The sequence below is a fragment of the Polistes dominula genome, unplaced genomic scaffold (genome assembly GCF_049000335.1).
Source record: "Polistes dominula isolate Pdom_NZ unplaced genomic scaffold, Pdom_raw_medaka contig_79, whole genome shotgun sequence".
Lineage (NCBI taxonomy): Eukaryota > Metazoa > Arthropoda > Insecta > Hymenoptera > Vespidae > Polistes > Polistes dominula.
In genome coordinates, this window is record NW_028300916.1 from 1,242,502 (window position 1) to 1,267,095 (window position 24,594).

The 24,594-nt window shown below is 28.1% G+C and overlaps 4 protein-coding genes across 6 annotated transcripts in view; 3 read left to right on the forward strand and 1 right to left on the reverse strand.

Moving 5' to 3' along the window:
• Positions 1-717: 717 nt before the first annotated feature.
• LOC107074419 (uncharacterized) lies at positions 718-4,614 on the forward strand. Its single transcript, XM_089170592.1, has 14 exons — positions 718-827; positions 985-1,126; positions 1,210-1,315; positions 1,456-1,592; positions 1,677-1,814; positions 2,054-2,130; positions 2,202-2,328; positions 2,555-2,722; positions 2,834-3,045; positions 3,116-3,269; positions 3,360-3,505; positions 3,587-3,788; positions 3,896-4,089; positions 4,210-4,614. The coding sequence occupies exons 1-14, from the start codon at positions 730-732 to the stop codon at positions 4,301-4,303; spliced, it is 1,995 nt and encodes a 664-aa protein (XP_089026718.1). The 5' UTR covers positions 718-729; the 3' UTR covers positions 4,304-4,614.
• An 843-nt stretch (positions 4,615-5,457) lies between these two features.
• LOC149033069 (adenylate cyclase type 10-like) lies at positions 5,458-6,495 on the forward strand. The gene is made up of 4 exons (XM_089170591.1): positions 5,458-5,581; positions 5,670-5,807; positions 5,883-6,020; positions 6,098-6,495. The coding sequence occupies exons 1-4, from the start codon at positions 5,482-5,484 to the stop codon at positions 6,340-6,342; spliced, it is 621 nt and encodes a 206-aa protein (XP_089026717.1). The 5' UTR covers positions 5,458-5,481; the 3' UTR covers positions 6,343-6,495.
• A 266-nt stretch (positions 6,496-6,761) lies between these two features.
• LOC107074249 (adenylate cyclase type 10) lies at positions 6,762-15,048 on the forward strand. Its single transcript, XM_089170841.1, is given in 22 exon segments — positions 6,762-6,971; positions 7,047-7,261; positions 7,322-7,428; positions 7,626-7,750; positions 7,816-7,957; positions 8,027-8,170; positions 8,232-8,438; positions 8,535-8,806; positions 8,905-9,176; positions 9,244-9,642; positions 9,724-9,944; positions 10,121-10,270; positions 10,473-10,641; positions 10,730-10,924; positions 11,014-11,258; positions 11,376-11,632; positions 11,730-11,850; positions 12,266-12,449; positions 12,567-12,651; positions 12,726-12,822; positions 12,893-13,174; positions 13,279-15,048. Coding segments are annotated over 22 exon segments (4,143 nt in total). The 5' UTR covers positions 6,762-6,864; the 3' UTR covers positions 13,426-15,048.
• Cda5 (Chitin deacetylase-like 5) overlaps positions 14,185-24,594 on the reverse strand; it is a 54,032-nt gene continuing 43,622 nt past the window's right edge. For 2 of the 3 annotated variants that reach the window (XM_015335881.2, XM_015335880.2), the window contains exons 8-17: positions 24,315-24,493; positions 24,200-24,252; positions 23,931-24,062; positions 23,019-23,060; positions 22,009-22,202; positions 19,182-19,407; positions 16,917-17,046; positions 16,486-16,793; positions 15,814-16,012; positions 14,185-15,732 (exon numbers count right to left, since the gene is read on the reverse strand). In XM_015335881.2, coding sequence (XP_015191367.2) covers positions 15,568-15,732; positions 15,814-16,012; positions 16,486-16,793; positions 16,917-17,046; positions 19,182-19,407; positions 22,009-22,202; positions 23,019-23,060; positions 23,931-24,062; positions 24,200-24,252; positions 24,315-24,493 — 1,628 coding nt within the window. In that variant the 3' untranslated portion in view covers positions 14,185-15,567. Of the gene's footprint in view, positions 15,733-15,813; positions 16,013-16,485; positions 16,794-16,916; positions 17,047-17,874; positions 18,101-19,181; positions 19,408-22,008; positions 22,203-23,018; positions 23,061-23,930; positions 24,063-24,199; positions 24,253-24,314; positions 24,494-24,594 lie in introns of all 3 variants that reach the window. The other variant, XM_015335882.2, reaches the window with a different exon arrangement.

A 24,594-nucleotide genomic window follows, 5' to 3' on the forward strand; every position in this document is an offset into this window, starting at 1 on the left:
ATCTAACATTTATAGTACCTGTTCTTTTACACAGTAATTAATTCATAACATACACCAAAGATTCTCAACCTTAAATATCTATATACAAGATTATAAAATATAGTTGAGAATCTGCGATAAAGATATAATAACGAATAAATTTATTAATCTATAAATATCCAGCTTTTGTCTTGCAAAAATAACCTCTCTTAAGGATATTGTCCAATTGCATATGGAGCTATTTTTAGTTGAATATCGATAACACATCGTTTAACACATACATAACCCGTCAATAAACTTTCACGAATTTTACCATATGGAAATTATTATTTGTTGAAAAATCATTTTTATATGTTGCATATAAATGAAATGAATAAATTTCATTATATTAATGTGTAACATTTATAATCATATATTATATGCTTCATACATTTGTACAGTCATATTTTATATGGGTCAAATACGATCAGATTGTACAATACATACATATATAATATTTTTATTTTTCGTAATTCAGTCACACGAGATATGCAAAAAAGATTTGAAATTCGATTAATTATTTAAAATCTGAATAAACAAAATGAAATTGCATTTGTATTGTTTATATCGAACGCAGACTGTCATCGATTTTCATGAATCCATTCAATTTTCTACACATCTAGAGCTTATTTCAATTATTATCACCGACAAATATTACTTTTGGTTAACCTTAAAAAAATTGTTAACGTAAATATATTATCGAATTAACCGATGAACGAGATTTTACGCAGGATGAGTCAGCCGGCAGATTCAACAGAAAATTCAAAAAAGAAAAATCAATCTGTTACTTCGCGTAACAGCAAACACAAGTATTTTTGTTTCATATTTTTTTTTTTTTTTTATTTCTTTTATAAACATAGAGTACAGAAAAGAATACTATCTTTCAATTTTTATCATTTACATAACAAAAAAATGTGTTCTTTTAACACGTAACATAGAAAATCAATTAACGTTCAATTTCTTCAGATTAAAAAGCGTACCATCTAACTCGTCATACATTTCGAGTGATATTGATAATGTGAGATTAGATATTGAAAATATTGATAAATTGGAAGAATCAAAAATCGTTTGTAATCCTGGCACCTCGTGGTCAGATACGCATAAAACGGTACGAGTTATTAATTATTCCTTATGATAATATACATACTTACAATTAAGGTGATATAATCAAAACAATTCTGATATTCACAGAATTCAGGAACGTGTTGTAGTGGTAGACGATTATGGACGAGTAGTAATAAATATGTTGAAAAATCTCCGAATGCTCCACTACATGTAAATAACATCATTGAAGAAGGTAGTGTATGAATAATCATTAAAAAAAAACCCATCTTTAATATTTATTTCTAATAAATTATGTCTAAAAATAACGATGAATATAATATTACCGAAGAAACTCTAAAAAAAAAAGTTAATAATATTTTCAATGATTTATAGAAAGCGAATTCATAAGCATGGTGACGAAACAATTGTACCTGGCTGAGTCACAGATGCAAAAGATGCAAGATCTTCTTTCAAAGGCGGAGGAACGATTGCAAAACAAAGATCAAGAAATCGAAAGATTCAAACGGAAGGTTCTTTAGCCGTGCTTTAGCCGTCTAAGAGTAAATACACATCTTACCGTGGGATAATGTTCGACGTCACATAATTTGGCTCAGGTGAAGGACTTGGAGATCAAATGCAAGAATCAAGAGACCTTTAGGAAGAAGGAACAACAACGTATAGATCAAATCAAGAATTCGGAGTACCTTTACAAACGATGCCTCCTACTCGAACAAAAAATCCTTGAAATGGAGGTTCGATATTTATTATAAATACACTTGTGTTAAAACTGTCGAGTATATTTTAGATAAAAAATTTAAAAATATTGGAATACCTGATCTGGTTTAAGAAAATTTGATCGATTAGAAATAACATAATTATATTTTCTTTACTTATTGTATCACTTGCAAGATATGCTTCAGTTAATTTATTAATATATTTAGTTCAAATATATTACATATGTTTATAAAAAATAATCGGATTGATTTTGTAGAAGTTCTTAGCCGATTATGGATTGATTTGGATTGGAGATAACGACACTTCAACATTAAATACAGAATACGGTATTGAGTAAGTCCATTGATAAGTAAATTTTCTATGACACAAATGATCCGTCAAATTAATCAGAAACTATCAACGAGTTCCAGTAATTACATTGAGACTTATTATGAACAACTTATCGCTAACATCGATCAATTAAACGTAGCCGCAGGAAAAGGAGAGGTTTATGTACATCATAATGAAAAAGGTAGTGGAGCAAGTTTCAAGGTAAATGAATCATCGATTTGTCATTCGAAAACTTTCGATCTAAGGTTTTGCTTCTATTTTTTTTTTGTCTTTTATTTTTTAATTTTAATCGATATTATACGAAATAAAACCTTGATCTAATTTTATTACTGAAAAGAAATTAATAGATCGAAAGGAGAATGTAAGAGAGTTATTTGTTTTTTTTTTTTTCATTTTGCTAAATTAATTTTAATATTTATTTTTTAAGACGCAATCTTGCGTATCCTTGAAATTTTACAAGAACGGAATGACCGTTCAAGGTGGTCCTCTGCGTCTTTACAACGATCCAAAAACAACTTCCTTCATACGTGATATCCTCGATGGTTATTTCCCATCAGAGTTACAGGAAGCTTATCCAAATGGTGTTCCTTTCAAAGTAATTTATTTCTTTTTTCTTTTTGTATCACCGGTAATTTTATTTTTGTATTTGCTTGAAGTACTTATATTTAATATTTATTAAATAAATTATATATCTAATTTTCTATAGGTAGAAAATCATAGATCAGAAGTTTATACAAATGACGTTAATATTTTTCCTGGTCATGGTTATCGATTAGGAAAACAATCGTCGAAAGATAGATCATCATCGATTCGACTTCGTAATTCGAAAATTTTATCGAGTCCTTCTTCTCGTCAATGCAGTCCAAGGAAAAAAGAAAATCCTTGTCAAATTGAATTTGCTCCTTCCTTCACCGCGAGGTTTTATAATTTCGTTTATAATTAATTAATCCGTTGAAATGATAAATAATAATTAACATTTTATTTCTAGATCATTGAAATCAAAACATTCCGCAGAATCTCAATCGATCGATATAGTTTCATTGAGATCTCAAATTTTAGCTTCACACAACAACGTCTGTTCGGATTCTCATCTCCAATCTCACATTAATGCCGAATTAGCTTTGAGTAGTCGTAGAGAAAAAGTACAAAATATACTAATTATTATAATATACAGTATAATATAATCAAATTTAAATCCTTGGTTTCGTTTTTTTTTCTTTTTTTTTTTACAGCGAGATCTAGCAACTAAAAATACCGAATACGATCTATCAGTAAGAGAAAAGAACTCAAAATTGACAAATATTTTAAGATATCCAAGTAATAGACGAAATAATCAACGTTCTTCCATCGATAGATCTACTTCCAAATTATCACCAATGTAATTGAATCCTTTTCTAAATTTCAATTACTTCTTATTAATTAAATGAACAAATAATAAATATAATAATATTTCTCGTAGTCGTTTAGAAAAGATCAACAATCGTTCACGAATTCGATCAAGATCGGCAAGTATATCGAATCGTCGTGTTAATGTATCCAATGTTTATAAATCAAAAGCATTATCCGAAGATGAAGCTAAAATGTCTGTTAAATCTTCCGAATCGGAATCCCCGAGAAATCCACGAATTTCTAAATCAGCAACGCATGCTAGGAAATCAGCTGTAAGATCTTTTTTCTAATCTCAAATTTCATCTTATGATTATTAGATCGTGTAGTCCTTACGTGTTTATATGAAATCAATATTAATGAGATTGTCGTTACCTTTCAGCCTCCTATCTTGCATCAGATTAACGAGCCCAGTGGAAAGTCCGGGGAACTTCGTTTGAAGGTGAGATCATTGAATGGCGGCACTGTTTATCTCGTTCACTTATCAGCAGACGATTCCGTCGCCAGACTTTACGAATTGTTAAACGAGGCTTTGCCAATAACTTGGCACAAAGGATACAAAATCCTTGTTAGCGGGTACTGTATAATATTTCTATTGAAACACCTTGATCACTTTATTTTTATTTACCTTTCGAATTCAAATCTCTTTCACAATATGTTGTTGTATTTCTTTTGATTTTTTTCTTGTCTCGCTAGATATTCACCAAAACGATTAGAAGAACTAGGTTTGTCCTTGAAAGAAAGTGGAATTACACGTGACAGCGTGCTTCATTTGGTAAACATTGGATAAATAATATTTAACATTTTGACACGATTATTAATATTATTATCACATGTGTAATTTTATTTATTAAGGAAAACAGGTAATATGATTATCTAATTTATCTACTTTATTAAATCGTTTGAGTCGTCTTTATGTAAGTGATTATATAAAAGTTTTAAAAGTGGGAAAGAAACAAGAACTTATTGCGAAGATTGTCGGTTTATTCATATCAAGAAAAATAAGAAAAAAAAAAAAATTAAAAAAAAATAATCTCGTTAGTTTTAATCTAAATTACGTAGCAAAGTGTGAATAATATTATGACAATGGAGTCTAATCAGAAAAATGAAAAGAAATTCTTTTTATGATTCATTATATATATAATATAAAAATAATTGTAATATATAAAAAAAAATCATAAAAATCGATTCGTTGAATTGTTTTTTATTTTTTTATTTTATCTATTGTCATAATTATCGACATATTTATTTTGCTTCGTTAGATCTTCAAGAATTTGTTTGCAGCCATATTATACTTTCAATGCAAAATTAACTTTTAAATATTATTCTAATCGATTCATTAGAATACTTAAACGAGTTTAATATCCATGAAGCAAGAACTCGTTAAAATAGGTAAAAAGTGAAAGGTGTTCTCTTATACAAATTATAATTCCATTAGTAATACTTTTCCTCGATGATTTTGCATTTTAAAACAAGAGATCATTATTTATTTCAATTATCAATGTACTCAAACGAATCGCCATCTAGCGATCATGTTTTTCATCATTGTCGATATTACAGAAAATAATTTGATCATTGTTTTATCGTAAACTGATAAAATAGGTTACTATAAAAAAACAAAACATATGATTTATTTAAACAACGTGAAGTTTCATTATTTATTATAATTTATTTGTATTCTCGTATACGTGGATAATAAAAAAAAAAGAACAATTTAGTATAAAAATGAAGAAATATGAATCTTCACGTAATTATTTAACAAGTATATGGACTTCAGAATTGGAGGTTGATAAGGCAAATCATGGTCATGGTTCTCTTAGAGAAGTTAGTTAATATATTTTATTAATTAATATATTTTATTAGGTTTATAGGTTAATTTCTATGATATAAAGAAATGAAATATAATTTGAAAATGTTATTTATAATCAGGCTTTAAATAATCAACAAGCCACTAAATGCACACGCCTAATGGCGACTTTTGTACCAAACGAAATTATCTTAGCCAAGGATCTTACTAAAAAAATTACGAATAAATTTAATGCGATTTTACTTTTTCTAGATATTTCAGGTTAATGTCAACATTTTATAATTATACATATAAATAATTAATATTCATATTGTTATTATTATTTTGTTCTTGTCTTTGTCCTTATCAGGTTTTTCAAAACTTTACAATAAATATACAAATGCTGAAAATGGTGGAATGTATGCATATACCATGTTGTTAAATAAATATTTAAATGTTATAGTCGAAGAAATATATTCGACAGGGGGTGACATTCTGAAATTTTCTCGTATGTATATCATAATTGTATACATAATCAATAATTATTTTCTAAACAACAAAATAATCATTTCAAACTAATCAGAAAACGCAATATTATCTTTATGGAGAATTTATCAAGATGAATTAATGATAAACGTTATACCAAAAGTAATAAGTTGTGCTTTACGTTTACAAAAATTATTAGCTAACATCGATAGAACAGAGAAAATTATGTCTAAAAGTAAATTAATTGAATATTTCATCAAGTTTTCATGGAATATTCAAAATTGTTCATATATATATTTTTTTTTGAAACAGTCAATGCACTCATTTCGGCTGGAAACGTGATATTTGGTATCATAGGAAATGAATTATCTAGACATTATATTATCACTGGTCAACCAATTTTAGATTTAAGAAAAGCAAAAAAAGTTTGTCTACCAGGTGATTTAGTTTTATCTATGAAAGCTTGGGAACATTGTACACCTAGTCAATATAAATATGTGATCAAGGATGAGTATAATATAAAAGTTTGTTATAAGATTTATAAAATATTTCCTTAGTTTAAGATGATCGTTTATCTTGAAATCTTGGCTCAGATAATTAAAGTAATACAAGATGACAGAAGATTAGTAAGAACTTCAACTTCTATCAGACCTTTAATATCGAGTGTATCCAAACGATGGAATCGTAAAATTATGCGAAGATTAACTGAACTATTACAAAAAAAAATTATTATTACGAGAGAAGAAGAAAGTAGTAGTACTTCCGATGAAAATACAGATGACAAAATATTTTCAGGTTGAATTATTACGAATTTGTTTATAAAACAAAACAAAACAAAACAAAATAAATTATTCACAAAAATATCGATCTGATAATTAATTAATTTTTTTAGCACGAAAATTAATGGTAGAAGAAATGAAACGTAATATGGCTATTCAATTAAAAATTTATCTAATACATGCAGTTGCTGAACAAGTATAATATCTATGCGAATTAGAACAAAGTTAAAAAACAAGTTTTATATATTCCTTGTTCTAATTGCAATATAGATCACACATGACCTACCGTTGGAACATTTAATGGAAACAAGACGAATAACTATGGTTTCCATAGATATTAAATCAACTGATTGTTCAGATTTCGAACTTATTTATTTGGTAGATGAATGTTATTTACTTCTACATGGGTAATTTTATTTCAATTTTTATTTCTTGTGTTTCATGAAATATTTTCAATTTAATGGGGTAAACTAATTTGACAGTATAATCAAACCTAATTCGGGATGTATTTATTCAATGAATTTATATGACAATGATATCTCATTTTCGATCGTTTTTGGATTAGAAGAATCTAACGAAAATGTAAATGATAATAATGAAGAAATAACGAAAAATGCAATAGTGTGTGCGTATAAAATATTACAAGCGCTTAAAATTCAATGTTTTATACGTGGTACATCAATTGGCGTATCTACAGGTATGATTGAGATACTTCATTCCTTTTTTTTTATTATTTAATCTTTATGTTTATACCAAGGTGTGGCTTATTGTGGAGTTGTTGGACATATTTCAAGAAAAGATTATATGATCACCGGTATTCCAGTGAACAATGCTAAGAGTATCATGGAAATTTCATATGATAAAGTTATTATTATATTATTTATTATTTCGTATTTTTCCTGAATATTCAACGATTGAGAGTTCATATTGAAACAATATTAAAACTTGACATATTAATTTGATTTAAAAAAAAAAAACCAATTTTATTCTATCAATATTCCTCTTCTTTTTAATATCTGCTTTTGATAAATAAATTTAATGAAACGTAATATTAATTAAAGGTATGTTGCGATTACGATACGGTAATGCACAGTAATTTATGCAGAAATGCATTCAGATCACGTGGTGTACAGAATTTAAAAATAAGCGGCAAATGTCACGTTTACGAATTTCTTGGAATACCTTCGTAAGTGATTACTTTAAATTATAATTATCAATTTTTATTATTTTATACATTGTTCATTTTTCTAGTATACAACCAACACCGATTAACACATCTAACATTAATTATCGTTATCCAATTTTGGGTCGTTTTCAAGAACTAGAAACTTTCAATGATATTTTAGACAATATCGGAGTTATGGATAGAAATAGTTCTGGATTGTTAATAATGGTTTGAAATTTGAAATAATAAGAATCATTAGAAATGTTTAAGTTTAAATTTGAATTTATTTAATTATAGGGTAATGAAAGATCTGGTAAATCAAGATTACTCGATGCATACGTCACCATTGCTAAAAATAGACAAATAAATGTAATTCAACTTCCTTTGCATTATTCTTATTCGGAAAAAGAATACACGGTTATTTATCATATTCTTTTATTGGTAAGTATTTTATGAATTATGTTATTTAAACAAGATGAAAATATTAATGAAATTATTTTAGATACTCGAAGCAGAAGATTGCAAATCCATAAAAGATCGTGAAAGAGTATTGAAAAAGAAATTAGGTTCGTTTCTATTTTCTACAGAATTTTGTTATCTGAATACATTAATGAAAGTTTCATTCCCTCTTTCAAATGAATATTGTGCTTCTAACAGTTGGCAACGTTATATCAAAATGACGCAAATATTCAACATTATTTTAAATCAAGTGTGTTGTTTACGCTTGTAATATAAGATGGTTACATTTTTGTTTTGTCTTTAACGAAATTATTATTTTTTTAATTGAACAATTTTTCTACGACAGAGTGGAAAAATGTGTATATTTTTGGATGACTTTCATTATACCGATTTGATGTCATGGCAATTTATATCATTAGCATTAAACAATGTTAACGTAGTAATAGTAATTACTACTTTAAATCCATCTTTAAATATTGCACAATTTGATATTGAGGATATCATTTTTGAAGATAAAAGATTAATAAAAAGGACTTTGCAAGGATTAGATAATCAATTTTTAACTGCATTTGCATGTCAATTTCTCAATGTCGTAGCAATACCTAAAAGTTTGGACGTGTAAGTTTTCGTTATAATGTTTTCAGATAATAATATTATTATAAATATACAGCGTGAGGTATCTAACTCAATGATTTCATATATATATTTTTAAACAGAATTTTAAAAAAATATAGTCAAAACAATATAGGCTGGTGTGAATTATATTTGAGTTTGACATTGCAAAGTAACGGACTTGATTTTTTAACTATGACGGCAACTGAATTGAAAAAATATAATCTCGTTTTTCCTGAATCATCTATGATCACAAAAGTGCCATCTAATTTGTTACCAGAAGACGTGATACCTTCATCCGAATTAAATACTTTTCATGTTTGTATAACTAACGAATTATATATCGGTTTTCTTGATGCCAATTTAAGTTACATTGGTAACTATTATACAATACCTGAATGTTAACTGATAATATGTGTGTAATAAAATGAAATTATTTTAAGGTTTGAAAAAAAAACTTTATGAAAGGATGAACTCGTATCAACAAGAATTTATCAAATGTGCTGCATCTTTAGGTCGATTATTCGTACGAACTATCGTTCAAACTGTTATGTTAAATTCAACTGCAGTATATACAGCAAAAAGCAAGTAAATTGTTCCAATTATTATTATTATTATTATTATTGAAATTATTTACTTTATTATAATAATAATAATAATAAAGAAGAATTATTAACATTTAATTTTAGCCGTATCTGAATTAATTCGAATACGAATAATAGAATGTGCATCCATACAAAGAACTTTATTTTATACCGATGATCATTTATACGGTTTATTTATAAGAAGACAAACATTTTCCAACATGCATCATTTAATACAATGCGATTGTCCATTATCTCGTAAGTTGTATACCATTAAACGTGTTTTATGTTAATAGTATAAAAAAAATAAAAAAATGAAATCTTTTTAAATCTTTCAAGATGATTTCTCGATACCAACATTACCCGCTTATTCTAATTGCAAAATGTTGGAATTTAAAATCCTTTCGTTTCATAAAATGTTATACGATATGCTGCAACAAGATAAAAAAGACGAGTATTGGCAGAGAGCTTGTCAGATTTACGAAAGAGAAACTCAAAAATGTTCAGAATGCGGTGGCGGCTCCTTTTTCAGAATATTTTCTAGAAAATTGTCGGTTGAGGTAAAATGATAGAATAATATACTTAACATTATTTTTCCTTTATCTCATGCGTTTGTATTTTTACTCAAGAAGATTTCTTTCAATAATCAAAGAATCTATTGCAATAATCTATTGCAAAATTCATTTAATTTTTTTTCTCCCTATTTTTTGCTAAGTTTGACGTATAATTATTGCAGATACCATCAACTATGTCGTTAGTTAGGAGAGAACCAACACAAAGTATTCTTAAAACTAATATTCAACAACCTATCAGAACTGACATTTTACGTACACAAAGAATACCAATCATGCCATTCTTTGATAATGATCAAGAAGACGAACAACCAGTAGAAGGTCACATTTTATTTTTTTTTACAAATCAAAATTGAAAATTAATACTTGGTCGAATTTATATTCATCTTTTGTAAATGAAATTCATTGATTAATAATTTTCTTGCAATTGTCGTCAAAAGGTTTCATTTGAAATGTTTCAGATTTTTCATCAGACGTAATTAGTGTTTCAAGTAAAATAGGATTTCTATTCGATAGATCGAGATCAAAATTTTTACGAAGATCATCGGTTACACCACAAAGAATAACCGATCCTTCTCGATATATTTTTTTAAAAAATTCACATCTATCGATTACAGAAATTGTCATTGTTATGACAAAGTTAATTACATATTTTGGAAATTGAGTGAATATATCGAACAAATAGGTAATATTTAAAATCATTTTATTGAAACGAAATATACATACACTTATAACTGTATTTTTTTTTTTTTTGAATCGATCAATCATTTTAGGATCGGACGAAGACATTTTAGAATTTTTAATCGGATATAGTGCTGGATTAATTTACATTGCTGAACCATTATTTGCATTGAAAATTCTTGAAATGGCAGAAGAAGTAAACAAAAATATTGAAAAGGAATGTCAGCAGAAAGAAACGTGTAACAAATATCCGATAATTAATAAATCAATGATTTTTATGTTGTTGGGTATGCAAATTGAATTTGTTATTTAATAATTGTGTGTGTGTGTGTGTGTGTGTGTATGATTATTAAAAAAAAGACAAAATAATGTTTAGGTGATGCTCATATGGCATTAGGTAATTATTGTCAAGCAAAAATAACATATACCAAAGCAATATCTTCACGAATGAGAATACCTCGATCAAAACTGGCTATTTGTTATATAACATTTAAAGAAAAATTATATTTACGAATAAGAATAAGATTTTTAAATCATTTTATCAATCGTTATCAGGGACCAACGGCATTCGATAATTTACAATTGGCATCATTTCTTCAACGAATTTCTTCAGTTCTTATGGTGACACGCGTATTATTTCGATTCGATCATTCTCAACCGTATATATAAATTAATTCATTCAATTAAATCACATTTACATGTCTATATACATATATATATATTTTGTTATTCAAATAGATAGAAAAGAAAACAAAAGCTGCACAATCGTTTATCCTACAAAGTCTCAGATTAGGAATCGAAAGTTCTGGTAATTTTTCCAAACAGGCTGAAATTTATCTTACTGCTGTCAAAGTTTTAAGACATACTGGTGACTTTAATTTTATCAAACGTCTCGAATATTTAATGATGGAGATTATTAAAACAAAAATTTATTGGTATTATGCTGAAGATTTAAGGCTTATGACGAAAATATTTATGGCTATGTATGAAATCAGGTAAAAAACAACAAATCTATTAAAATCAAACAAAAATCAACAATTTATTATATAGGATAATTTTATATATGTATATATATATGTATGTGTATGGTAGAGCATTGAGAGGTGAATTTCAAGAAGCTATCAAATTTGGAAGAAAGATACTTAGAATAACGAACACGATGAAACTTACCCACGTGAAACTTGCTTTGTTGCCATCTTTTATTGAAATCATGGTAATATTTATATATTAATATATTATTTATTAATATATATATATTAATAATATATATTTAATATTAATTATTTATATTTTATTATATATAAATATAATATATATAAATATTATATAATAAATATATATATAATTATATATAAATTATATTATATAAATATTATAATAATATTATTATTTATATTATAAATAAATTATATTAATATATAATATATATATATATATATATATATATAATAAATTAATTATAAAATAATTAAATTAATACTAATATTATTAATTTTATTTATAACGTATTGTGGTAAAACTGCAATGATAGTTTTATCTGTGAATTAATCGTTTAGACTTGTTAACATTTTATTTTATATCCTCTAAAATAATTTGTTCTTGAATTATTTCAAATCTTTTCTAAACAGATGTGGACAAAACATATTAGTGAAGCAATTGATTTAATAAACGAATTATATTATTTATCAGACGAGGACATAGATAGTTCAGCTATTACCTGGTATTATGCTCTCAGCTTAGAATTCCTTTTACAAGCTGGAATATTTTTGGAATCTTATGAATCTTGCCTACGCCATGCGAAAACACTCGCCAGTACGTTTATCTTCTTTTAATAATATCAATCGTTTAATTTATATCAATGAAATATACATTAGATTATTAAATAAAAAAAAAAAACAAATAAAAAAATATATTTATCATGAAATGTAGATTGCAAAACTAAAGGTTGCGTTTCTCGTGATCCAGAATGTCTTACTCGACTTTTAAGCGGTTTATGGATTTGGCAATTGCGAATGTAAGTTATTAATACAAATGTTAATAATTATTTTCTTACTTGAATTAATTTTTGTCTTCTTGATTTTTTTTTAGGGGATACAGAATTGACGAAAGTTTCGAATTAACCGTAGATATTTATACGAAGAGAGTCCAACACGATATATTTTCAACAATAATTACTTGCGGCCAAGTAATTCCATCGCATAAATATCACCTAATCTAAACAATAAATTTTGAATTATTCTAATCTATCGTTTTAGGGTTTGGAATGTTTTCTTCTAGTATTAATTCGTTGTATTAATTTAAAAAAAGCTAATCAATTGATCGAAATACTTAACGCCGTGCAGAAAATCATAAAAACATTAAATCGAGTTTCAAAACGTGCTCCGTTCATAAAACCGTTACTTTATTTTTTAAAATCTCATATGAATACGATTCATGGTAGAAAATCAAAGAGAAATTATAATTTGCATAAAGCAGAAAAATGGTCACGTTTGCAAGACAACAAATGCATGGCTGCATGGATCTTACAAAATAAACGGGTAATATATATGAATAATTATTAATCAAAATTATATCAAATTGTTATAATCAAAAATGTGGATTTTGATTTTATTCGAAATTTGTTGTTAATTTTGTTTTCAAGGCAATGACCATCGGTAATCTCGGAGAATATTGGATGGAAAATGTTGCATATGTGTATAATATTCACTGGCAAGATATTCACAACTTTGATTTACGTTCTTGGGCTTCCATACTTTATCCTTTACCAATCCCAAATACGTACTTATAATAATATGTCATCATACTTGATTTCAAATAAATGTCATTTTTTATAATATAATAAAGTCTAGTATAACGTGAGTTTTTATAAAGTACGAATGACTTGTCAAAGATATTGCAATTTCTTATACAATCTTAATATATTTAAATTACGTGTCACGTTGTTTGTTTGCAATGGACTCCTAAACTACTGAACCGATTTTAATCAAATTTAGCACACTGTGTACAGTTTCATCCAACTTGAAAGATAGGATAGTTTATATTTCAATTTATAATCGCAATATTATTTTATTAATCGCGAATTATTTGTTTATTAACGAAGAGTCATGATTATCTCTGTTAGTTCGATAAGATTCTAACAGATGGCGGTATAAGGTAATTCGTTGACTTAAAGACGTGTGTATCGGACTGATTGTGAGCCACAGCAACGCGTTAAAAGTGAATTTACATTAATTTAACATCACAATTAGATATAAATTAAAACAATTTTGAAATAAATATTAATTGAGGAATCCCTAAATTTGGATTTTATTTTTTAATTAACCCATAGTAAAAACATTTGGGTTTTGTTAATTCAAATGCATTAAAATGAATTTAAACAAATGAAGGGATTATTGTATTTTGTTCAACTCCCATTGTAATATACTCGATTATTAATTATACGATAAATTATGTTTATTAAAAGGCGTATTATATATATTTATCAGGTTGTAGAAGGTAAACACCCAACATTTTCTTCATGCGTACAAACCTTCAAAAGAAAGCAATATTATTGTTTGTTCGATTTTTATTTAAACAAATTTTCATCAATGTGATCTCCCGCACATTCGAACCTCGGTGGATGATAAAATATCACGAAATGATATACAAAAATCTTCTTGATTAATATTCTCTTCTTCTTTTTTTTGTTTTTTATCGCAAATATCTTTATCATTATTATTATTATTATTATTATTGTTTAATTATAATAATTATTATTAATATTATTATTATTTATTCGTGATTAATTGCTCTATTTCGAATTTTGTTGTTGTCGAGTACGCCAAAGATTTGTTTTAATGTGGAAAATAAAATAATAAAAGACACTTATATAAAATAATAAAATATATATATGTATATGTATAAGGAAGACACACATACGTAGGAAAAGATGAGATAATCGAAAGATAAAAAGAATAAGAAAATGTAGAAGAAGAAGAAGAAGAAGAAGAAGAAAAAGAAGAAGAAGAAGAAGAAGAAGAAGAAGAAGAGGTGAATAATAAAAATAATACTAAAAATAAAAATTACTACACATGCGTAGTCACCGATTTATTCGTATTTGTTTAATAAACATATACATATGAATAAAAAATATATAAATATATATATATGTTTATTCGAGTTCATCGGTTCGCATGAATCAATCATCGCCATCGTCTTTCGATCATTTACTTTGAAATAATTTAATAAATCTACTTCGTATCGTTGTCAAAGTTACCCTGTTTCAACAATATAACGCAATTACCATTTTAAATATTATTTTTATTGATTTTTTTCACGAGTATTTTTTGAAATCGTAATAACGTTATATTATCGCGGTTAACCGATTGAACAAGAAAAGAATAAAATGGAAGGGGGAAAAAAAAAGAGGAAAGTTAAAAGGAACGATAAAACGATAAATCTTTCCTTTTTGTTTCTTTTTTTTTGTTTTTTCTTTTTTTTTTTTTTTTAAACACGTACGCGCGTTTTTCAAACTATGCAACACACAGTTTCTATTTTGAAATAATTTTTTGTCTAAAAAGAATTCAAATTTTTCTTTTTTTTTTTTTGTTCTTTTGATTTAAAAACTTTGCAGACCCACCAAAATCGACAAAATTTTAGCCTAGCTTGATCAAATTGTTTTCTCATTGATTAAAAAAAAATTAGGAAAATTAAAAGAAAACAAAAATAAGTAGTGTAAAAGTAGGAAAAATAATTAAAAGAGGATTAAATCAACTTGGCGTACTCGAACGATTTGTTCAAAGGAACGAGAAATAAAAGAACAACACTGAGATGATTTATGTGTATGGATCTGTGTATGTGTATGTGTGTTGTGTGTATATGATTTTTCTCATTTTGGCTCTTTCATCCTTATTGGTGGGTCTCGATTGCCACGTTGATTGATTTTGCCATTTCATTCGTGTGTATCGATTTCGTTATCGATACGACTGCTCCTAATACCAGTTTTACCCGTCCATGGATAAATATCTGGACAAGCTTGACAGGTTTTCATGTATCTAACGCCACTTTTGTGCCAAAGATTGCAAACCTTCGGATTGTTACATTTCTTTGGTCGATCCTAAAGAAACAAAAATAATTATATTGTGTTATTAAATTATATATAAATAAAGTAAAAAGGAATTTTTGTAAATTGACTTACTCCAAAATTGCAACTGAAAGGTTCAAAATTATGCAAAAGTGCAAGAGGCGTTGGATTTCTGATCCATTGAATAGCTTGCCAATTCGTTACAACCCAAACATCATCCATGGCAACTATTGTGTCAAGGAAAGAGATGAAACCTTCTTTATGATGGGGTTGAGTAAACCATGCAGCATGGTAGAATAGACCGAATGGTGCTCTATAATATAAAAATATATGAAAAATTTCATTATTTTACATGTGCTGTTAATTATGTTATTGGATTAATACACACATTAAATTAAATTTTTTATTTATATATAATAAATGTGTAATATAATTTAATTTAATTAATTTATTATATATATATATATATATATATATTATATATTTTTATTAAATTTTAAAAATATTTATATAATATATTAATATATTATTAAATATTTGTAATATTTATTATAAATATAATTAATATGTAAATATTAATTAATATTTAATATAATATTTTATTATGTATTATATTTAAATATTTTCTAATATTTAATTATTATATATATATAAATAATGAAAATGAATTTTTATTCAATTCCTTTTTTACTATTACAATTATCGACACATCAAACGAATGCATAAATCGGAAATATCAATCACTAATGGAAAGTTTAAAAAGTGATATTAAATATATTGGTGTACCTGTTAGTCGTGTAATGTCTTTCGAAGTTTTTGATAAGCATCTTGTAGACACCATCGGCAGTTGGTGGATTACTACAAGCGTCTCCCATAGAACACCTACCACCGTTCAGATCTTGCCACATTACCATAGGAACTTCCCACAATCCAGGATAAGATCTGGTAGGACACGGTGGTATCATACAATCATGGAACAGTTTATAATCTAACGTGTAAGGCCAACTGGGTGGTCTGTTCTCATAAATTGGCATAGAAGAGTCATAAGTGAAGTTTGTATCCCACAACATCTTAAACATGTTGTTACCACCGACCTACAAAAAGGAAAAAAAAAGAAAACCCCCAGAATAAAAAGATCAAAGATTAAACGTGTAATTTAGGTTAATAGAGTTTAGACAAAAGTAGTGTTAGGAATTTGTTTATTGTCAAAATCTTACCGACAAAAATGGAGCTCTCATTCCTCTGACATCTTCCAATTTGACACCACCATATGCCGAAAGAATTTCACGTTGTCCAGCTACTTCTCTTGCCCATTTACGTTGTGAAAATTGTTCTCCAAAACTGTGCCTATGTGATTAATGTTTATTACCTTTATCTCGAATCATTAAAAATTTTCTGAATTAAATTTGTATACATTTTTTATTTTTTTTATTTTAATACAAATTGTTCATTCAATTTATTATCCGTACGATAAGAATAATCCGGGTTGCCTTTGACGAACGATAACACGAATTATAAGCTAGCATTAGTTTGTAATTAAATGATTGAAAGAAGCGATCGAAAATGATCGTTAATCGATACCTATTACCCATTGGCGATCTGTTATAGCGTGCCAATGATTCGAATGATCGTTGTGTAAGCATTAATCAAATTTATAAGCACATTAACGTGAAAAGAAAAGAAAAGTGTGACGTTGATGAATCCGAGATCAGAGAAATCAACCTGTCATGTTGGACACGAAATATTTAATACGACAAAATGTATATATGCATGTATATGTAATGTATAGTAACTCACAAAAGTATTTGAACATTTATTTAATTATAATAAATATATTATACAACATTTATCGACATATTATTAACATACCTTGAAATATTTTTTTAATTAATTTTAATATTAGTAGTTATAGTATATAATAGTTAATTAATTTATACTAAAAAGAATCATATCACCCCATCCAATGTTAATAATATTAGGTTGGCAAGTAAATGATTTTGGATTTTGTTGATAGGTGATTTTTTAAAATTAGCAATGATTTAGTTGCCAACCCAATATTTCGATAATTGTTGTATAATATATTTATTATAATTAATAAAATATTTTGAAGGAAAGTATTGAAATACTTTCGTATAATATTCGTTGGGTTGTCAATCCTACAAAGAGGATACTTACGATACTGTGTGAGAGGCAATTTCATGACCGGAGGCATAGAGATTTTGGACCTGGCTGTAGTCGGTCCATTCATGGGACACGTAGAAAGTTGCTGAGATAGGACAGTCATTTGGATTTTTTCGTCCCTTCTCGAAGAGATCTGCGTAGAGTCCTTTGTTCAGATCGTTCACGGAGTCATCGAACGTCAACAGGACCAATTGTGGGATCTCCTCCGGAAGGTAATCACCTGTTTTTTGGTTTTTTGTTTGTTGTTTTTTAGGATTGCAGGAACACAAGGGCGGGGGTAAAGGTTCAAAGAAATCGTCGCGTTTGATGAAATTGTTTTCAATGAAAACGTGGGACGATGATGCGTGACGATGAAAAAAGATAGAAAAAGAAAGAGAGAGAGAGAGAGAGAGAGAGTGCGAGAAAAGGGGAAAGAGAAAAGAATTATAGTCAGTAGGCGTCATTAGTATACCGCAGAAGTATCGTACGCGCTAGGTGAAACTCTTTACACGCGGTACGAGTATCGGTGTCGTGTTTAAGGCGTATACTCACCTTCTTCCTCTCATTTTAAAAAGACGTGAATAGAGGAAGAAGCTGGGGAAAAAAAAAAAGAGGAAGGAAAGATAACTGATCGTTTCACCTAACGCATACGATCTTTCTTTTATATTTTTGTTTATCTAATATACCATTTAAGGAATTAAAATCCTACCGATCTAACAACATCGTCATTTATGATTTTTTTTTTTTACTAATTCAATTTACTTTCACGTGCTTCTTTGTTTATCAATAGCCTTGACTCACTATATTCGAAGAAAGAGAGAGAGAGAGAGAGAGAGAGATCTTTCTAAGTCGGCCACCAGGTAAAAGATTCTACGTCGTATTTAAAATAATGTTTCTTCTTAACGAAGAGAATAAATAATTATTCATGAACTTTGTTTTTGATGACTCATTTGAACGATGCTTTTACTGATCGGTAAGATCTTGAAAAATGAATTCTTATTTTTCGTTCGATTTTTGAGAATAAATTTGCCATGTATGAAAAGTTATTAAAAGCGAGATATATAGACACGAACATACGAACATATATATATGTATATACCTGTATAAACAACACAAAGAAAGAGAGAGAGAGAGAGAATGATGAGTAGCGTAGTAGCGTCAAGCTCGAATGACGATAGCCACGCGCCATATGACACAGTTACGTGATTCTTTCTAGCCTTTCTTGTTATAAGCACGCACACACACACACACACACAAAGATGTCGGTAGAAAGGGCAACAACGGAAATTCCATCTTCTCTTTCTATTAAGCGAGAGACTTACGAGACCGTATGAGATGCCATTTCATGACCGTCCGAGTAAAGATTCTGCACCTGGCTATAATCTGTCCACTCGTGAGAAACATAGAATGTAGCAGTGATCGGGCAGTTGTTTGGGTTCTTACGGCCATTTTCGAACAAATCACTGTACAACGGTTTGTTAAGATCATTAACGGCATCGTCGAACGTTAGAAGGACGATCTGTGGTGTCTCCTCAGCTGCAATTCCTCCTGAATAGACGATTGATGCATCCTATATGTGTATTTTAAGACCCGATACGATTCTCTAACTTCATTCAAGCAATTTCTTACGTTCATTTTTTTCAAATTATACTTCTTTTTCCGCGTTAGGGAAAAAAACATCATGGGATTGCATTTTGACGATGCGCGACACGATAGAACAATTTAACAGGATGAAACTAGTAAATATTTATTCGATATATTCGATATATTTCTCTTATTCCGTAATTCTTTATATAAAACACGTGTTTTATATCGATAGTTTTAGTTGTTTGTTTTTAAAATCGATCAGTCTATGTAATCCAATATATAATATATAATTCGTGCATAAAATTTATTCTAATATAAGTAAAAGACACATTAGAGTATTAAAATAATTGTTAATTAATCGAAAGAATTATCTAAAAGATCGGAGTATATGTTCGGAACACCGTCATCTTCGAGATTCACCTTCAGACTAGCACGTTGTCTTCTGTCAAAATACTTCTATTATCTGTTGTTTATATGACTTTCAGAATACTGCGTATGTGTACAACGATAATAATAATTGTAATAAAAAGTATTTAACATTATAACGTTCTGATTTTAGTATTTTTTGCATTCTAATGTAGGAGAATAGAAAAACACAGAGGACGACGTGCCAGGCTGAAGGTGAATCTCGAAGAGGACGGTACTCCGATCAATAATTCCAAGCTTTTAAGCAACAATAGACACTCCCATTAATTAATTAACAGTTTTTTAAATATTCTAATACAATCTACTTACATTACAGGACAATATAACCCTTGTAGTCATCACTACACGTGAGCAATAAAATAATTACATTAGAATGCAAAAAATACTCAAATCAGAACGTTATAATCTTAATTTCGATTTATTAAGAATATTATTTACGTTATACACATGCGCGACTTTCGAAATGTCATATAAACAACATTCAATATAAGAATTTTGATAGAGGATAACGTATCAGGCTGAAGGTGAATCTCGAAGAGGACGATACTCCAATCATATACTCGGTGTTTTTAACCAACAATACACATTCTTTTCGAATAATTAACAATTATTTTAATACTCTAATGCACTCTATTTACATTATAGGCAAATTTAACACTCGAAGTCATCACTGCGCAGGAGCAATAAAAAAATTACATTAGAATGAAAAAAATATTAAAATTAGAACGTTTTAATCTTAAATTCTTTTAAATTAGTTCGATTATTCACGTAGCACGCATGTGTAACATTCGGAAAATCATATAAACAACATTGAATAAATGCAGTTACATGGATGACCACTCGTCAGTCTGAAGGTGAATCTCGAAGAGGACGGTACTCCGATCATATAATCCGAGCTTTTAGACCACAATAGACACTTGCAATGATTATTTAACAATTATTTGAATATTTTAATGCATTCTACTTATATTAGAATAGTTATTATGCACGAATTATATAGCATATATAATTTCTCTTGAAATTAATTGAAAAATTAACGAATAATCAATAATATATTTTTGTTTGAACGCGTTCTATTATTAAAATGTAAATGAAAAAGTAAATAATACATATCAAATTTATAGGCGCGCTCTACACAAGTCATTCGAGCTAAAAGATCCTTAGAGATCGTTACCACTTCGCTTTCAACTTAGTTAGATTGAAATAAAAACAATATCATTCACTCTCGCGGAAAGCTTTCGATTTCGAAGGGCATCGCTCGTGTGCAATACATTTGCAGGTGCATATATATATATATATATATATATATATATATATATATATATATATATTTATTTATTTATATATTTATATATATGTATGTTTATATATATATATGTACTCGTACGACTCGGATCTGTTTCACTTTCGAACGAACGCACCATATAACTTGTATATGTAACGTTAGAATCGGAGAAAGTTATGGCGACCGCTAAACCGATCGTCAAACTTAACATTCGTAGCGCGACGACTTACGTCACTTGGTTTGGTCGACGTTTCTGAAAGCTAAACACGATCTAGCCCTCGAAAATTTATTCTTCGATCTATTATTCTACATAAATTCTTCCCCCCCGTTATATCTATTTTTATTCCCTTTGCATATGCAATGATGTCTAAAAAATACCATTTTTCATATACTGTACAGAACTATTTAATTTATTATTTATAAGTGTTAACCATAAAATTATTCATCGTCCAATGTTCTATATTAAAAAAATATTTAACAATGTAAACTATTTCATATTCTATTTCCAGATTTACATGTATAACTTTAGTTGAGTCAAATTAAAATGGTATTTTTGTGTCACATCGAATTCTTTTTTATTTGTATGACAAAGGATTAAAAGATACCTGAATACGAGACCTTGCTTAGGAAAAATTCGTGATAATAAAAAGAGGAATAATAAAGGTGTTATTTTCGAATAAAATAAATGTTTTCGTCAAGGTACTTTTACGATCCCCCCCCCCACTTACTTCCTCCTAACAGAGAAAGGTCAAAGAACGAATAGAAATAAATTCCATTTGAAGATACGACTATTGCTATTTTACATACTACCTGTAGAATCATCAAAGCTAAGGACGAAAGTGGTCGCATACCTGGAATGTCAGCGCCTCCGCAACTGCAATCCGGAAGTAGACAAACGTCCCTTCGGCATTTTGCAGCCGGCTTGTCGACCTGAGGTGTCGGATAAATCGGAGCTGGTCTAACCGGTGGGAATCTGTAGATATCGATGAATTCTTGGGCCTTCGAAACTATCTCCGTCGATGGTTTCAATGTTGGCCGTGAACGACTAGAAAACAATTTTTATTATTAATTTTTCTTTTTTTTTTTTTTGCAAATTAACTTTTTTTTCTTGTAATTACTATAATTAAAATTTGTATGAAAGAATATCATAACAAAATTATATTATATATATATATATATACGTCAACGTAATATTTAATTAAATTATAAATACGTCATATATATATTACGTTAACGTAAGATTGTATCGTTGCAATTATATTATTTTATGATTATTTTATAAAAATGATAAGAAAAAAAGAAATGCAATTAAAAGTTTTTCTTATTACTATAATCTATTGTTATATAAAAATTATAAAGTGTAACAAAATTGCAATAGTTAGGACAAATAAATTAATTAACACTAGTTGTTTTAACTCAAAATAACTCATTTCTTTGTTTTTTTTTTAAATGTAATTTCACTAATGATAATAGATTAAAGGGTTAAATACTCGAAATATACGATGATATTTAATAATAATATTCTTGCAATATGTTTTCACTTGGAAAAAGCTTCTTATCTTTATCATAATTTCTACATCGTTATTTTCACGGTATGCATTTCCGTTGATACCCGAAGGAAGGATCTCGCGACGTTACTTTCATTATCGACGAGAAGAAAGAAAAGAGAAGTTACTCGTTGCTAACGAGTGTGTTCTTTCGTAATTCAATTTCACTGCTCGTATGAAAAGAATAATTATTTCTTCTTTTTTTTTTTTTTCACTCTTTCGATACAATCATTCGACGACTTCACTATTTCGAAATAATTAATATGACGATGAAACGATAGAATAATTAATTAGGAAACATTAAATTGACTTACGGTGGTGCAGTTCCTCGATTGATTTGTTGTGGACGACCACGACTGAAATATAATAAAAGAAAATATGATTTAGTTAATATCAAATCCATAAGACGTATGTAAAAGTACATATGTTCGTTGTTCCTCATGGAGAAAGTGAGTAAAAGCGAGGAATCATTTTTACAGAGGCCATTATGCGCCTGAGCGAAATCGGGTCTCAAGTCAGCCAACGGCCCTTTAAAACGTTTCCCCAATCATTTTCGTCGATCTAGATTTCATAGATCCACATGTGATCCATCAGATATTATAGAGAAACGCGAAGAAACTATTTCTATTTAATTCTTCATCTATCACACGAGACTTATATATATATATATAAAGTACTTTACCGATTTTCTTGAAATTTGGACACAATGTTGCATTCACGTGCAGCTAGGTTTTTATTGTATTAATTTATTTATAAAATAATTAATTAATTTAAAAAAAAATAGAAAAAGTTACAGTTAAGTCCAGCGCCATTTGTCGGCCATAGATTTCGGTGATTTGAACATAACTTAATCTTTATTTATGCAACAACGTCATATTTTGGCTGTAATAATATATTTTATTATTAAAAAAGAAAAATTTATCAATGAGGTTACGTTATTTTAAAAATTCTATGGCAAGATTCATACTTTCATCTTCAGTTAAAACTCTCATCTGTAGTTGAAAATTTGATTGAAAATAAGTAAATTTTAATAATAAATAATTTGAATATTATTGTCCATAATAAACAATATTTTTTGATGTTTAATTTCATTGTAATTTTTATCGTAATTTTAATATTTTATCCAAAGGCATTGAAATATTTCTACTGTATTATTTTGAAAGTTGCAGCATTGTATAAATTTCAAAACATTTTTACGTATAATATATTTACGTTGTAACACATACCTTGAAACACTAACGGTATAAGGCCTAGCACTTGTCGTAGGTGCTTGAGTTGTAGTCGTCAATGGAACAAATGTGTCAACGATGGCATTTGGAGTCGTCACGTGAACCACAGGATGGCTCACAACGTTCGTTCTGTATAATCAGGTATAAGAAATAGACAAATACGTAATTAAACAAGTGAAACAACTCGACTATTATTAATGCTGATTACATATGACACATTTAATATTTCTTTTAAACAAAGAGAACAATAATTTCTAATGTTTTACCTTAAAGGTGATTGTCCTTCGGAAATTCTAAATCTATTTTTGTTTAATTGAGCCTAAAAGAAAAAAGAAAACGAATAATAGTAATATGAAAATAATGAAGTAAAAATTGTCTTACCTGATTCTCATAAATATCATAATCTTGTGCAGTAACGTCATGATTCAAATTATATCTATCAGCATCATTGACACTAACTTTTTTCGATTTTTGTTGATATTGCTTCGTGCTAACTTCGCTAATTTTCACATTAGGTTGTTGCAAAGGAACCGTTTGATTCACCGTGTATTGATTGTAATCTAAATGAGAAAAATCATGATCATTGCGAAAAGAAATTCTTTAGTTTGATAATGTCAAGGAAGTGAAGTCAGTGAGGAACATTAACGACAAGATGTGATCA

Excerpts from the sequence above, each read along its gene's own strand:
- LOC149033069 (XM_089170591.1), top strand. The coding sequence starts at position 5,482 with ATGGCGACTTTTGTACCAAACGAAATTATCTTAGCCAAGGATCTTACT. Across the intron at positions 5,808-5,882 it reads TGACATTCTGAAATTTTCTC|AAAACGCAATATTATCTTTA; the intron begins GTATGTATATCA and ends CAAACTAATCAG. Across the intron at positions 6,021-6,097 it reads AGAGAAAATTATGTCTAAAA|TCAATGCACTCATTTCGGCT; the intron begins GTAAATTAATTG and ends TTTTTGAAACAG.
- LOC107074419 (XM_089170592.1), top strand. The coding sequence starts at position 730 with ATGAACGAGATTTTACGCAGGATGAGTCAGCCGGCAGATTCAACAGAA. Across the intron at positions 2,329-2,554 it reads GTAGTGGAGCAAGTTTCAAG|ACGCAATCTTGCGTATCCTT; the intron begins GTAAATGAATCA and ends TTATTTTTTAAG. Across the intron at positions 3,789-3,895 it reads CGCATGCTAGGAAATCAGCT|CCTCCTATCTTGCATCAGAT; the intron begins GTAAGATCTTTT and ends GTTACCTTTCAG.